We start from the raw sequence: 15,624 nt of genomic DNA on the forward strand, positions 1-15,624 counted from the left end.
GTGCTCAAGATCCCAGCAGAAGCTGTGAATGGGAAGCCAGAGCTCCCCATGCTGTGGCTGAGGGGGGCCCACAGCCTTCCCTCCCTCCAGAAGAAACCAGGCTTCTCTTGAGGAACTGTCTGTTTACATGATCCCTGAACTCTTAGCCCCTCCTGTTCTAGGTTTTAAGGGGGGGAAAAACCTTCCTTTTGGGGTTCCTGAAGCTGTGGACTGCTGGGGGTAGAAGGATAGAAGATCCCTTGGACACCAGGACAAAGAGCAGGGCTAGAGCCTCTGCAGAGCAGCAGCATCTTCTCAGGTATTTTTTCCTGTGGAAGCCTGGGCAGCAATGGGTCCCAGCTAACTGCAGACTTGGGAAAACAAGGCCCAGGCCCTGCTTTTGCTGTTTAAAGGAGAAATAATAATCTTAACCCAGTCACACAAATCACCAGCATTTATTTCCTGGGTTCCAGGTGTTATTTATCTTGGTACAAAGAAAGGGCAGAGTTGATCAGTAGTTTTGAGCACAAAAATCCCTTCCCTAAAACTGGATCTGTGAAGTTCCATGAGGGAACCTCAGAGCTGCATAGCTGCTCAGAGTTTAGATTAAAATGGCTTAAAAAAAAAAAAAAGTGAATTGACTGTCAGCTCCTTTCCTCTCTGCTGAAAAAGGTTTAAAATTTTTTAAAAGTTCAAGAGTTTTTTAAAAAAGGGATCAGAAGGTCTTGACCTAAACAGATGGGTTTGGAGAAGAGGGGGCAGAGCTGGGACATGGTCCCTACCCAGGTTGCCCAGGAGAGGAGCCCCTGAGTCCCAGAGCCCAGTGAATAAATAACATCCTGTGGTTATAGTGTCTTAAAAGTGTATCTGGGCATGATGAGGTGGTGGTAGCATGGAGCCTGTGGGTATGGGCAGAGGGCCTTCCCAGGGTAAGGGCCATGGTGGCCCCTGGGGGTGCCTTTCAGTCTGGCCTCACTTGCCTGGAACAGGGGGCTCAGAGAAGAGGCTGCCAGGCCAGTGCCAGGGCTCCCTGCCCAGATGTAGACAGCAGGTCTCTCTTCCAGCCTCCTTGGGCAAGGTCAGACTCAAGATGAGGTGGTCCCGTCGCTGCTCTCCGGCTGGTTGCTAGCCGCCTTGTCTGGGGTGCCTGCCTCCACCTGTCCTTCTGGAGAGAAGAGCATGTACACAAACGTGAAGCACAGGAGGGGGTCTGGCAGGGCCCAGCTGAACTAACAGTGGATGAGCCCTGGGGTGCAGGATAGGGGCTGGAGGTAGCCAAAGGGAACTTTAACTTGGTCTCTGACATTTCAACGCTTACAAAGAAAATGATGTGGTATTACTAGTGTAATTAAAGTCAATTAAAGGCCAGAATCATGGATGCATGCTAAAAGCAACAGGTGAAGGGCTGTTGAGGGTCAAGACACTTGTGCGGGTTCTCCAGAAAGAGAGGGCAAATGGGAGGTGCTCAGCCAATGGCAGTTCTTAGACAGAAAAGGGCATCTGACTAGGCCAGCTCAGGGGAGTACCACGGCATGGCCTGCATCAGGGTTAGGGGTGGAACCTATGACTGTTTCATGTGCTGTGTCCTCACCAGACCGGCCACACCTTCCTCTCTGGCCTCTGTCTTTGTATCCTTAGTCTAAGCCTTTCCCATGACCGAGAACCACCACCCTGTACCAAGCGCCATGCAATCCACAGAGCAGCCTGGAGGTGTCATTAAGAGCATGATACGGATAAGAAAACCGAGGCTCAGAGAGGTGAACTGATTTGTCTGAGATCAAGTGATGGAGGAAGCCAGTGTCCTTCCAGGAAATTCAATTTCCACCAAGCAGCATTCTCTGGGGTTTATAAAGGCCCATCATCGACATTCCCTCGTTTTGCCCTTGCAGCAGTCTTGGGAAGCAGTATTAGTAGTAGAAAGTGGCACAGGCAGAATTTGGACATCAGGCTCCCTGCCAGGCTACCTCCCTATCCTGGGTGGTGCCTGTAGCAAAGGCTTGGTCCCAGAAAGTCCTTTTGGCCCCTCCAGAAGCTGGACAAGCTAGATGGCACAAATTTCCCAGCTTGTGATGCCCTATTTGACCCTGAGCCTCCTACCCTGGCAGCAGAAAGAATCTTGTTAGATTCCCCAGTAATCTCTGCTGTGCCATTTCCTTGCTGTGGGAATTTGGACATTTAATCTCTCTAAGCCTCTGCTTCCTGATCCATAAAGTAAGGATTGGTGACACCTCTGCCTGTTCATGGGGGGGGGGAGGGGGGGGTTGGGCCTGTATGTGGCCATTTGACACGTGGGATTGTCTTAGCCAATGGTAATGGTAACGCTTCCTCTGTGCCAGTCCCAGTTCTTCTGGCTTGAGAAGGTCCTTTAGCACTTTCCTTGCCAACCAGCACCCTTGGAACTTCTGGGGCCAGTTTCAGAGCACCATTTGAAAATGTGTCCTAGTCACACACTGCTTGGCAGTGGATTCATTTTTTCAGGCCTTGTCTGTTTCTCTCTCATTATGGGGGCCAAGTAAGGAAAGGTTCGTGCTCCCCACATAAGGAAATATCAGGGACAGGTTTGCACACAACATGCTGTGCATCAGTCCCCTGGGAAGCTTTAAGCAAACAGATTCTCAGCCCGGCTGGCAGGATGAGACTCTGGATTCCCATTCCCTCAACAGGTCTGCTGGACTGAGCACAGCTGGCAGACCAGCTGTGGAAACTGCTCAGTGCAAGGCCTACCAGAGGAGGGCTCCTCTGCCAGTCTGCCCTGCACTCTACCATGAATGCTTCACTTCCTTGCAGCAAGCACTATTCCTTTCTTAGGTCCCCTTTTTAATGTTTTGCACCCTGGAAGGAAAATGTCATGCACCCATGGGAAATGGGTATTAGAACGTACTGGATCCACAGACAAATGGCTGCAACTGCTGAGGTAGAGGGAGACTGAAACAGCTCACCAGAGCTGAGGATACAGAAGCCCTGAGTACAAGCCCCCTGGCAGCATGCCCAGGTGGCAGCTGGGCATGCTGGTCATTCAGTTGGACAATCAACAGCCATTGACTAGGTACCGCTACCATGTTCCAAATGCTACCAGGCACCAAGGGCACAAGACACAGATCTTGTGCAGGAGCTCACGGCCTGCAGCAGGGGCATTGTGCTGAGTGCAATTACAGAGGCAGGGAGAAGATATGCCTCCCTCTGTCTGAGAGGGGGATGTGGCCAGGGAAGGCCTCTCAGCAGAGCAGCCTGGGCTTCTAAGAACGAGGAACATGAGCCAGGCAAGGGGAGGGCAGGGAGAACTGGACAGCAGGAGTGGTGTGTTCAGGCCCACAAGGGGCTTTTAAGAAATAAAAGTACTTTCCTCTGGCTGGATCAGAGGCACTGAGGGAGAAAGATGAGCTGAGGCTGTTGAGGTGAGCAGAGTGGGACCCATGGAGGTTCATGTGCCTGGGTAGGGAGTATGGGCCACATAATAAGGGAAGGCTGATAGACCAGAGAAGGGGTGTGGTTGTGGTTCCTTGGGCAGGGTGCTGGGGGCAGTCAGGTTCTCATCCTATGTTAACTTGCTGGTGACCCTGAGCAAGCTATCCAACTTCTCTGGGCCTATTTGTCCAGATTAAAAAACATGACAGTGTTGGGTCCATGCCCCCACAAAGTCTCCTCTGTTGTACTTATAGGGGAAGAAGTGGGGAAAGGGAGGGAGGGGAAGGGGCATTACAGAGGGGATAGCAGATGCTGTTTCCTCCACACACTCAATCACCCTGTGGTTTCTAAACACCTGCTACCGCCTGCAGAACAGGAGGCCCCTGCTCTGCTGGAGCTCATTTAAACCCAGGAGACCTTGTCAGAGAGTGAAGAGTCGTGTGACTAGGGAAGGCCAATTATAGCTGCATGGAAAGCTCTGGTGAGCATCTGGTATCCGAGCTGGGGCATGAGGCTGCAACCGCAGGGGTGGGTGATGGCTGTTCTAGCAGAGGAAACGGAGACACGGAAAAGTGCTGAAGGGGTTCTGACCTGCCCCCTCCAGTGCCAGCTCGCCCATGTCTCCAGCCAGCTTCCTCACGCTCACAGCCTCGGAGTCTCCCTGGATGTCGGGCACTGCATTCCGACGGCCTGTCCTGTCACAGGAGATGAAGTCCGAGTAGGAGGACTCCACCTCCATCATGCCTGTCTCATCCTTCTTCAGGCCTGTGGGGACAAGGGCAGGAGTGAGTCCAGCTGCATCCTGCAGGGAAGGCACAGCTCCGGTCGCCAGCACTGACGTTTTTTGACAAAATGTAATTTGGAGGGTGACTCAACGGGACTTGGTATTTGAGTGATGGGGACATGAGCTCTCTGATACGAATCAGCAGGTGGACAGAAGTGTGGCTTCCTGAGCTGGGGAGCAGCAGCGGAGGAATGCTTTGGGGAGTGACTGCAGGTCAAGGTTAAGAATTCTATTTGACCATGTTAACTTTGAGATGCTTGTGAGCCCTCCAAGGGGAAAGGCAGAATAGGTACGAGAGAGAGGAGGCTGGAGCTTAGAAAAGAGATGGGGTATGGCATGGGTAGGAAAAATAGGAAATTAGAAGTTAATGCTACACAGATTGTGGTTAACAACCCTGGTGCTTGACTATACAGCCTAGAGAGAGAAAAGAATCACACATACAAAGAGCCATATACATTTTAAAAGTCATTTGGGCATCATACCATACATTGCACTTTATAGCTGACTCTTTGGAAAGCTCTAGAACATTTCATTAAAATTCTCCGTAGGTGACTTTTGCACATGCCTACTTGCATGTACCATGACCTGATCTGCCCCCTAGAAATGAACATGAAGGTACTTTTCAATTTTACACCATTACAGACACTACTAGGTCTTTATGTAAGTCCTCAGAGCATATTCCCAGAAGTAGAATTGCTGGGCTAAAGGGAAGGATGAATCATTTTAAAACATGCTGTTTTGACAGACTGCCAAGTGGCCTTCCCGAATGGCACAGGGGTACAGTTAGGGGCGCTGACTACCCGTGCAGTCAATAACCTGTGTATAACTCAGTCGGCCCTCCGCATACTCAGACTCCCAACTGCCAGTTGACCCCAAACACTGCAGGTTTGAAATGCGTTGGTCAAATGGACCCAAGCAGTTCAAACCACATTGTTCACAAGTCAACTGAAATGATTAAAAAAAAAAAAAAAAAAAAAAAGGAGCCCGGCCAGCGTGGCTCAGTGGTTGACCGTCCACCTAGGATCCAGGAGATCTCGGTTCGATTCCTGGTCACAGCACATGCCTGTGTTGCAGGCTCGGTCCCCAGCAGGGGGTGTGCAGGAGGCAACTGATCAGTGATTCTCTCTCATCATTGATGGTTCTATCTCCTTCTCCCTCTCCCTTCCTCTCTCTGAAATCAATAAAAATATTTTAAAAAGGAAAAAAACTAAAACTAAATTCATTACTGTTGCTACTTATATTCCCACTAGCAGCACATAAGATGGTCCATTCACCTGCAGACTTGCCAGCAACAATTACTGCTATTATGTGAAAAATGTCAATCTGCTCAGGGGGCTACGAGTATCTCTCATTGAACACCTATGGTTTTTCTGAAGGCACTCAAAGCACACAGTCACCGCCTGACTCTGGCTACTTGGCAGAGCCTACTTTGGGTAGTGGGAAGGGAGTCCTCCTAGGAGGGGTGGGCCTGGCAAATCCCAGTTCTAGACACACGCAGGCAAAATGCCCATGTTTTCTGCAGTGTGAGGATGTTTACCGCATGTGGTCGGTAATGGTGAACCATAGGGAGCCACCAGAGTGTCCAGCAGAAGGCTACGCACTACAGGAATTATAAAGTGTTCATAAAAAAGAAATGTGCCAGACAGGCCTGTACTGCCATAACAAGGGTTCTGAGATAAACTGCAAATTGCAAAATGTAGGCTGCAAAACGACACCTAAAAGAAAACTGTTTCTGTGGGGAAAGATAGCAATACAAGCAGGAAAAAACCTGTCAAGTGTGATTCTTTGTGACTAAGGGGAACTTTCACTTCTAAGACTATATTTTTGTAAAGATAAAGTTTTTATCCACTCAAGTTATTGTGTAATGCTTTCAGAAGGTAAGTGAGGTTGGCAGTACATGCCCCAAAGTGCCCAGGGTGGGGCTCAGTAAGTGCTTTGGGGAATGTGTTTGTGTACGTGTGAGAGGAGAAAGCGGGCGGGGGGGGGGCAGAGAGGGTCAAAGGGCGGTAGGCATAGGATGGGGAGAGAGAAAAAGGGGGTGAGAGGACAGTATGGAGGGCTAGAATCACATCTCACGACGCCTAGCTCAGAAGAGACACCTGAAGAATAAATTAGGAGCACTCACAGATCAGGCACGGGAGACAGGGAGGTACCCACAATACAGAAAAGAAAGAGTGGCCCTGTGTTCTGCCACGGGACCTTAGCAAGACTCTTCCCCACTCTGGGCTTCCATTACCCCCGTTAAATAAAGGCGGGCTGAATCCTGTCTACGGTAATCCCCCCAAGCTCCAGCAGAGGGTGCGCCCAGCATGTCTTTTTCTTGGCTGCCCTAGTTGCTGAGCTTTGGTTCCTCCTCAGCAAGAAACAAATAACAAAAACCTCTCTGAAGTCCCAGAGGTGGTTCCTTCTGCAGGTCACATAAGTTTCAGTCCTGCACTCTCCCTCTGGGTAAACTGCTCAAAGCTTCTGAACTGGGGAATGGCCTGTTGCAATAGCAGTAATAACAATAAAAATTAAGATAATTCTAACAATAAGTAAAGGTAACTTTTACCAAGTCATTATATGTTTTCCATCCCTCACTCAATTGTCACAACAGCTCTCTGAGGTCAGTGAGGTAAATTTCTAATCATGACTCAGCAAGGTCTCAGGTGGACCCCTCTGCCTCTTGGGCCTAGGCTCATCCTCCAAGTTATGCCCGTTGCCTACAGGAAGGAACAGACCCTGTACAGACCACACCATCTCCCCCAGCTCTTTTCCTTCAACTAGAATGTTGGCTCCATGAGAATAATGACTTTTATTTGGATTTTCACCACACCAGACGGAAAGGGCTAATCCTGGCAGCTAAACCACATGCTCTGGCTGCTCCACCCTCAGATTCTCGACCAGCACAAAGAGTAGATGCTCAACAGTACTCCTCAAATTAAACACGAATCTGTCTGTCAGTCTACCTATCTGTCTGCCTTCCTACTATCCCTCTTTTCTTATCTGGGGGGATGACAGGGCGACTCCTCAGCACTACTGCAAAAGGCTCTGCCCACTGTAGCCTGCTGTGCTGATGTTCTTGTCTGGTATCGCTAGGATCTGACACCGTGGGATGGAGTTACGGGCTCCATCTAAAAGGAACAGACACCCTGGGCTTTGGCTCCACCTCTGCTCGGCTGACCCTACAAGATGCCCAGTGCAAGAAGCTGACCCTCCTGGCCCAGAAAGGGAAGTATGCCAAGCTCAAAGCCCAATCCTGGAAAACCCGAACTAAGCCAACTAGCTCCAGCTGCCCCCTCCCCTCCCCTCAGGGAACAGCGGTTCCAAAGATGGGGGGGGAGGCGGGGGTAATCTAGGGAGCTCTCTGACCCGCAGCACAAGCACATAGTTTCATTTTTCTTCAACATTTGTCTTCTTCCCTCACTCTGCTCTTTCAAGTCAACAGCAAATGTGGAAATAAAGAATCCTCAAAGCTGGAAATCTCACCAGATAATGGTGATTCTCACACCATGAGCGTGTAAACTGTCAGGACCTCTCTAGGGAGTGAGCTGACAAGATGCATCAAGAAACCTTGACTTTTCTTCACATCCTTGAGCCACTAAGTCAGTAGGTCTGTTAAGTCAGCTTATAATAATTTATTCTAAGAAAATAATCCAAGTTGTGCATGAAGATCATTGTACAAAGGTGATCATCATAGTATTATTTATAGTAGTCAAAACCTAAAGACACCAAAATGGACATGTCAGATGTCCTAAAAAGACAACAGAAATGCATATACATATTTAACTAGTGCAAATGAAACATGATACAGGCATTAAAATATTTGTGAATATTTTAAAAAGACATGGGGAAATGTTCACATATATTATGAAATCTCAATATGATCACATATTAATACTATTTAGTTCAACTATGAATGATTTAAATACTTTTAGTATTTTCTAAATTTTTACAGTAAAAGCATTCACTTTATTTTAAAATTATTTCGTTTCTGAATAGGTATGCATGTGGCATAAAACTTAAAAGGTACAAAAGGAAAAAGAGTAAGCACGGTGGCCTTCTCACAGACACCCACCCCAAGGCAAGCGCTTTCTCAGTCGTTCCAGAGACACTATGCAGTATACACATTCCCTCGCTCCCTCCCTGCCTTCCTGCCTTCCTTCTTCTCATTTAAAACAGAAAGTTGTTTTCCGTTCTGCTTTTTTCATTTACACATATATCCTGGAAACAATTCCAGATCACCCCGAAGCTACTGTGGCACTGATCATATCCATTAATAAAGCATTAATATGGTCAATTTTTGTTGGGTGGTATCAGTAAAGCTGTCTTTTTGGCATTTTTGCTCAACTCCTTTGTTTTTACTGTTTAACGGTTCATAGAAGGCCAAAAGTTATACTTTGTTCTTTTGTGCTTTATAGTGCTGAGTGGAATGTAAGTTCCACAAAAGTGGCGACTTGGCTGGCACGTGCACGGCTATATCTGAGAGGCCTAGCACATAGGTGAAGCTCCATGAATATTTGATGAATGAACGATGCTCTAGATTCCAGGGTAGAAAGGGCCAAGGGGTGTGCAGCCCTGCAGCATAACAGTTTCCAAAGGTCTGGCTCAATCTCCATGCAGGAAGGTGACCCCTGATGAATTCCTTCCTCTCTCCCAACTTCCTTTCCCCCATGTGAATAATGAAAGTTTAAATATAATCTCTAAGGCTCTTCTAGTCCCGACCTTTCATCCATTAATTCAGTATTTTCTGAGCACCTTCTATATGCCAGGCACCATGTCAGGTAATGGAGTACACACTGAAGCCTAAAAAGACACCTACAATTTGAAAAGAGAAAAAGGCACTGACCGGGTAAGTAAATCTATGGTCACAGATTGGGATAAGTGCTAGGAAGAAGAGAACGGTTGTGTGTGTGGATGGTTCAGTTAAAGGTCATACAGTTGGGGGAGGCGTCCTTGGGGAGGTGACCCTCGGCTGAGATCTGTAATAGTGTTGGATGGCAGGTGGTCCGGGCAGAGCTAACAGACAACCTGGTCTACGGTGTTCAACATCTCTCTCAGCTCGAGCCCTACAGGGTGCTCAAGAGGGATACTCTTTCCCTTCTCCCCACCCTCAGGAGATTTCGGTGCCCTCCTGGGGTCGAGATGCTGGTAAGACATTTGACTGACCCTGAATGCCCAGGTCAAAAGAGAGGAGCCTTCTACTCAGCTTCCCAGACTCTCCCTTAGTGGCCCGGGGTCAGAGGTGTGGTTCCTACGGTGCTTGCTCTGGGTACTGTCAGGTTTCCCCCCAAAGGAAGCCACCTTCTTCCTTGGTTTTTCATTCTCCCCCGAGCTTCATAAACTGAGGAGGCCCCAGGCTCTGCCAACAGCTACACAGTCTGTTCCAAGTCTGCATATATTAGTCGTCAGTGCTCAGGCAGATTCCATTACAGCTCCAAATTGTTTTCCAAATATACCAGAAAGGTCATTTCCTGTTTTCATTTTCTTTTTTAAAATTAAATATTTGCAGAGAACATACAAAAAGAAAGCAGACTGTTTTGCAGAGGATGCAGAGCACAGAGTGGGACTTGGTCCTGTGGGACAGGCCTCCTGGGGGTGGGGCAAATGCTCTCTGAAGTTTCTGAGGGAAGAAAGGGCTGTGCAAAGCTAATGGAAACACCCAGGCCCACTGAGCTGGCGTTCCTCGATTCAAAGGGAAGCGGCCTCTCTCTGTGATAGGCAGCCAGAACCAGAGGCACTGAGGCGGGAGGAGTCAGGGCCCCAAACCAAGCGCATTCTGAGAACCTGGGAAAGGGCGGCTGGCTCTAGCGGCCTGCGGCCTGCCAGGGACTGGCACCACACTCTACCTAGTACTTTAGGGGTACATCCAGCTTGGAGTCACCAGAGAGGAGACCATCTCCTGCCAGGCAGTGCATACTGCCCATTCAGAGAGTGGTCCGTTGGTGAGGCTTCATTTGGAGGCAGTCAGGCTGGGCCTTGGCTCCTGGAGGGCCAGACCATGCCGCCCCAGGGCAGGCAGTGGAGAGACGGGCTGTGGGAGTCCTCTCAGCGAGGAGGTAAGGGCAGGGTGCTGGGGGGTCCTCAGTTACTTCCAGATTGCCAGTCTCCTTGGTGGGGACCAAGGGCTTCCAGACACCACACCTTCTGCGCCTCCATACAAGTGCCTCCTCTATTAGGGACCTTTGTGTTAGAGGCCCCCATGACCAGGCCTGGTCCTCTTCTCTGTTTATTTACTCCCCGGAGGTTCTTAACCTTTCCCTAAATAGTATGTGTTGACGATTCCCAAATAGCCCCCGCCTGCCTTAGAGGTCAAAATTCTGAATATAGTTAGCATGTCCCTCTGCTATCTCACCAGCATCTCAAACTTCACAGGTCAAGTCACAGCCTCCAGCCTTCTCCAGCTCTGTCAGGGCCCATCTGTTCCACTGCTCATGCTGGAAACCTGGAGACACCCTGGATTTCTCGAGGGTGGCTCAAGTACACCCTGTCACCAGGTCCTGTCACTTCCACTTGCAAAACAAGGTCCTGTCATTTCAACTTGCAAAACAGAGCCTGATTTGCCCCTCTCTCCCCTTCATGTGCACTTCCTAGTCTCTATTGTTTCCAACCAGCACCCCTGTTTCCCCCTTGGCCTTCGCCCAAGGTCTATTCTCTACACAAGCAGCCAGGGTGATGTCCTCAGATAAGGCAGCAGGTCATGTGATTCCCCTGCTTCATGCAACCTTTGATGTTCTTTCATTCCACATCTGGCAAAATCCAGACTCTACACCAGCCCCTGAAATCCTGCATGGATCTGGCCCTGCCTTCCTCTGTGACCTTCTGTCTCATTTCCACTCTCCTCTTGGCCCATTCTGCTCTGACCACACTGGCCCCTCCTTAATTCCTCAAACCAGCTGAGCTAGTCCTGACCTCAGGGTCTCTACAAGACTGTTTTCTTTGCCTGGAACATTTTCTGTCACTCTGCTCTTTACAGAGCCTCATAAGTGGATTCCAGGCCCTGACTTTTCAAATTTTCCTGCTCTTGGACCCTGACATGGGTCCTAGAATCCCTCTGCCCACCACTACTGCATGTCGAAAAGGCCTGGCTGGAGTCTTGCGTGGTGCAGTGGACACAGTAAGGACTGTGGAGTCACCTCAGTTTCTGTCCCCACAGCTGAATGACTCACTTGACTGCCGATTCCTCTTCTATAAAATGGGGGTGTTACAACTGCCTTGAAAGGTGGCTGTGGGGATTAAGCAGAGCCAGCATTTACGGAGTCCTTAATGCGTGCCAGACTGTGCTAATCTCATAGGCATTATCTCATTTAATTTTACAGCAACTCTATGCAGTAGGAAGCATTGTTCCTGTTCTACAGAAGAGGAAGGTGAGGTACAGAGAGGTTAAGTAGCTTGCCCAAGGTCACACCCAGTGAGTGTGGACAGGATCGAGCCTTTACTATTAGGCTTGGAAGCATGGGAATGAATTAGCATCATGCCTGGTATATAGTAAGGGTCTTTTTTTATTATTATTCTTTTTAAAAATATCTATTTTTATTGATTTCAGAGAGAGGAACGGGGGGGGGAGAGAAAGAGAGAGAAACATTAACGATGAGAGAGTCATCAATCGGCTGCCTCCTGCATGCCCTTGCTGGGGACTGAGCCCATAACCCAGGCATGTGCTCTGACCTCCCAGGAATCAAACTGTGATCTCCTGGATCATAGGTCAATGCTCAACCGCTGAGCTATGCCAGCCGGGCGAGTAAGGGTCTTTTAAAAAGTGTCCATTCCTTTTTCTCTCCTTCTTTCTCCTCTATCCCCAACCTTCTAAAAAGGCATTTCTGAAGGAAGAGCAGAAAAGCAGTGAAAATCCCAAGAAAAAATTCCATAGTGCTGGTGGAAACATATACCCAGATGTATTTTACTCTTGCTTAAGCAAAATGCTGTTTAGAATGTTCAGCCAGAGGTAGAAATCTTCAGAATCTTTTCAGTGATGTTGGGTTGATTCTCTGAATTCAGCCACCATTTTATTTTTTGTTATCTAACTTCACAGCAATGGTAAAAATACTTATTTTGGGGTGCAAACTGTACAACTCTTACCACCTCAGCAGCTACATTTCATCCTGTGGCAGGGCAGTGCTAGTACTTCACGTAGGGTGGGGTGGGTGTTGGGACAGTGATACAAACTCTTCAGTCCCTGAGTCTGTGCTTCTATGGAGGTCTCTGGACAGAGGCAGAACAGTCCAGCTGAATTACTGCTTGGAGACCATGCTGGGTCTCCCTGGTTTCCTGCTGTTTACATATTATCTAAACTTGGTGAGGGCTCAGCTAGGAAGCAAGGTTCCCAGAGACTGGCAGTCCTCATCACAGACTGGAAGGAGGGGCAGGAAGGGAAAGTGAGGTCATTTCCAAGCAGACCAGCCAAAGTCCAGGGACTGGACTGAGCTCCAGCTCTGCTGATGCCAGGCTGGGCACCTCTGGTGAGGTTCTTCCCTCAAACCTCAGGGGTTTGGAGTGCGGAATGAAGGGCTAAACCGGGCATCTCTGTGGTTGCTCTGAAACATGTCTCAAATTATCTGACATTCCTTCTGTCACAAGGTGACTTTGAAAGAGCTGGCCTTCGTGACATGCTTCTAAGATAATGCAACAGAAGTCAGACGCTGTGTGACTTCTATGATAAGGTTAGAAATGGTGACACAGCTTCCACCTGGCTGTCTCTCGGGATGCTTGTCTTTGAGCTTGGAGCTGCATCTAGGAAATCTGAGGCTGCCATTTTGTGAGGAAGCCCAAACCAACCCATGAAGTGACCACATCTAGAGTCCTGAGATAGCCCAGAGAGAGATGAGGTTAGCAGCCCCCAGCTGCGCTGGCCCCCTGGCTGCTCCAGCACCAGCCACTGTCTAACTGCAATTGCATGAGAGATCCAAGCCAGAATTGTCTATCCAAGCTGTTGCCAAATTCCTGCCCACAGAAACCATGAAAGATAATAAATGACTGCTGTAGTTTAAGCCACTAAGTATTGAAGGTGATATGCTATACAGGAATGGAGAACCAGAGTGATCTCTAATGGTACATCCAGGTCTGGGGTCCCTCTCCAGTTCCTCCAGAATTCTATAAAAGCATGCCCAAAATGCACTGTGGAGAATGAAAAGATTTTATCTCTATAATATTAATGAATCCATCCATTCATTCAGGCAACAAAATTTGATCACTCAATGTGTACCAGGCTTGGGACTAGATGCCATGGATACGAAAACAGTAAAGCACACTGTGCACTTGAGGGAAGCTCATGGTGTAACTTGAGGGAGCCCGCATTAACACACTGTACACAAGATTCCCAACCCCTTGGTACAGTATTCCAGCCCTCCTCCCTCCCCCTCCAGGCACTGAGTCTTTGTGGGACTGCCAGCCCTCAGCCCAAGTGTTCTGTGTAACTCCCAGTGGCCCACGACACAGGTCCCTCAGCCTGAACTCCCTCTTCTCTGACTTGGCAGAAGAGATAAGATCTCCTTGTTTTGCTACTTGCAGCACCTTGACTTCTCCTTCCTAATAATCACTGCATTTGTAATTCATTCAAGAGTGAGCAACTATGAATTGAAGTCTCCCGTGAGCCAGGCATGATGCAGGCATTGATACATTGGTTCAATGTCTACCTTCCTGACTGGTTCCAAGAGGATAGGTACCCTGGCTTTTTTGTTTGTCCCTGTATCCCCAACATAGTTACTGACACACAGAAGATGCAGAATAAACAAACTCATATGAATGAATTAATGAACAAACAAACAGACAAAATAAGAACTTAAAAACATGCACCCTCTCAATCCAGTGATTAAAATAACCACCTGGCCCTGGCCAGTTTGGCTCAGTGGTTAGAGCATCAGCCTGCGGACAGAAGGGTCCCGGGTTCGATTCCAACCAAGGGCACATACCTTGGTTGCAGGCTTGATCCCTGGCCCTGGTTGAGGTGCGTGCAGGAGGCAACTGATCCATGTCTCTCTCTCTCTCTCTCTCTCTTCCACTCTCTCTGAAAAGCAATGGAAAAAATATCCTCAGGCGAGGATTAAAAAAACCCATCTGAGTCCTGGCCCCTGACCCAATAGATGACAATGATAATAACAAAATAGAAAGGGCTACCGTCTGTGGGTTGTATATACTATGCGTCAGACACGGTAACAGGTGCTTCCCATGTATCCCCTTCTTCACCCTCCCAGGAGCGCAGCATAATTAAATCCCTTTACACACAGCGAGGCGCCTGGCTTCACACCCAGAGCTGGCCGGCTCCGAGGTCCAAGGCTCAGGGTGGCACCTCTCTCCGGCTCAGGGAAGCAGAGGATATGGGAGCCCTAAGAAAGGTGAGCTAAAAGGGGCTGAAGTGGCAGGAGGAGACTGACTGGGAGAAGAAGGGGGCTCTCCTCTGTTGTCACTCACACCTGTCTCCCCCTAGTCACCCAACCTGCCGGAGCTGTACTCTAGCGCTGAGGTTTCCAGCACGTTCCTTCATGCCTTCATGCAGTACTTACTAAGTACGGACTCTGTCCAGAGATGACACTCCAGGTGCTTTTAGAGGCACTTTGTCATTTAACCCACACAGAGCCCACGGCCCTGGCTTCCCATGGCCGGGGCAGTGCATGTTCTTCAGGATGGGGCGCTCTGGTCATGGCTCTGCCCTGGTGAGAATGGTGCAGCATTTGCCTCGTCCCCATCAGAGAACTGTTGTTACCAAACTGCCTGCCTCTGGCTTTTCTCAGCTCAAATGGCTGTCCCCACCTGGGTCAAAGAAGGTCACATACTATAAAAACTTGGGTGACGGGCTTTCTGAGTGACTTCCTGAGCACCTACCACAGTGCCTGCTGCATAGACCTAATAAATACTTTCTAAAAGAATGAATAAACAAATGAGTCGGGAAAGAGATATTCTGAATCTGCCAACATGAAATAGCTCAAGAGAGTGTGCAGTTATGCATCCTTCGAGTGCCTGGCAGGATCCTATGTGTGCTGCCTCCTGAATTTCAGAGTGACAGGAATCTACGTGAGTGCCCTTTACACCAACTATGGCAAGATGGAGAGAGAGAAACCATGCCACCAATTCAGATGACAAAAAAGATCCTGTGCTGAGCCACCACTGGTTCTGATGCCAGTGGCGAAATACGTGGCCACGAAGCCATCATCATTTTACAGACGGTCACTGAGAAAAGCCTATCTGAGACACAAGGCTGACAAGTGGAATTATTCAGAAAAAACTTGTCTATTGCCTACATCAACCCCAAATTCAAGCTGGTAGCTTCTTAGCTAATAAAACCATTTATAAAATACATTGAGTCAAATTTCATTTGTCTAATTAACCCTTAGGGAATGACTCACTCCAGATCACCAAGATTCCCGCACAGTTAGTTACTCCTTTAAGTATCAAAACTTTATCTGGAGAAATAGATTAGTGGTTGCCTAGGACTGGGGAGGGTGGGAGGGTGAGGAGTAAAGGGTATGGGCTTCTTTTGGGGG

At 48.7% G+C, this 15,624-nt stretch overlaps 1 protein-coding gene across 2 annotated transcripts in view; it reads right to left on the reverse strand.

The window, feature by feature from the left end:
* Positions 1–418: 418 nt before the first annotated feature.
* The window catches only part of PKIG (cAMP-dependent protein kinase inhibitor gamma), a 53,472-nt gene continuing 38,266 nt past the window's right edge, over positions 419–15,624 (reverse strand). For both annotated transcript variants that reach the window (XM_081149479.1, XM_081149480.1), the window contains exons 3-4: positions 3,976–4,149; positions 419–1,144 (exon numbers count right to left, since the gene is read on the reverse strand). In XM_081149479.1, the coding sequence (XP_081005605.1) occupies positions 1,065–1,144; positions 3,976–4,126 (231 nt within the window). In that variant the 5' untranslated portion in view covers positions 4,127–4,149 and the 3' untranslated portion in view covers positions 419–1,064. The remainder of the gene's footprint in view (positions 1,145–3,975; positions 4,150–15,624) is intronic.

Source organism: Miniopterus schreibersii (assembly GCF_964146895.1).
Source record: "Miniopterus schreibersii genome assembly, chromosome: 10".
Classification (NCBI taxonomy): domain Eukaryota; kingdom Metazoa; phylum Chordata; class Mammalia; order Chiroptera; family Miniopteridae; genus Miniopterus; species Miniopterus schreibersii.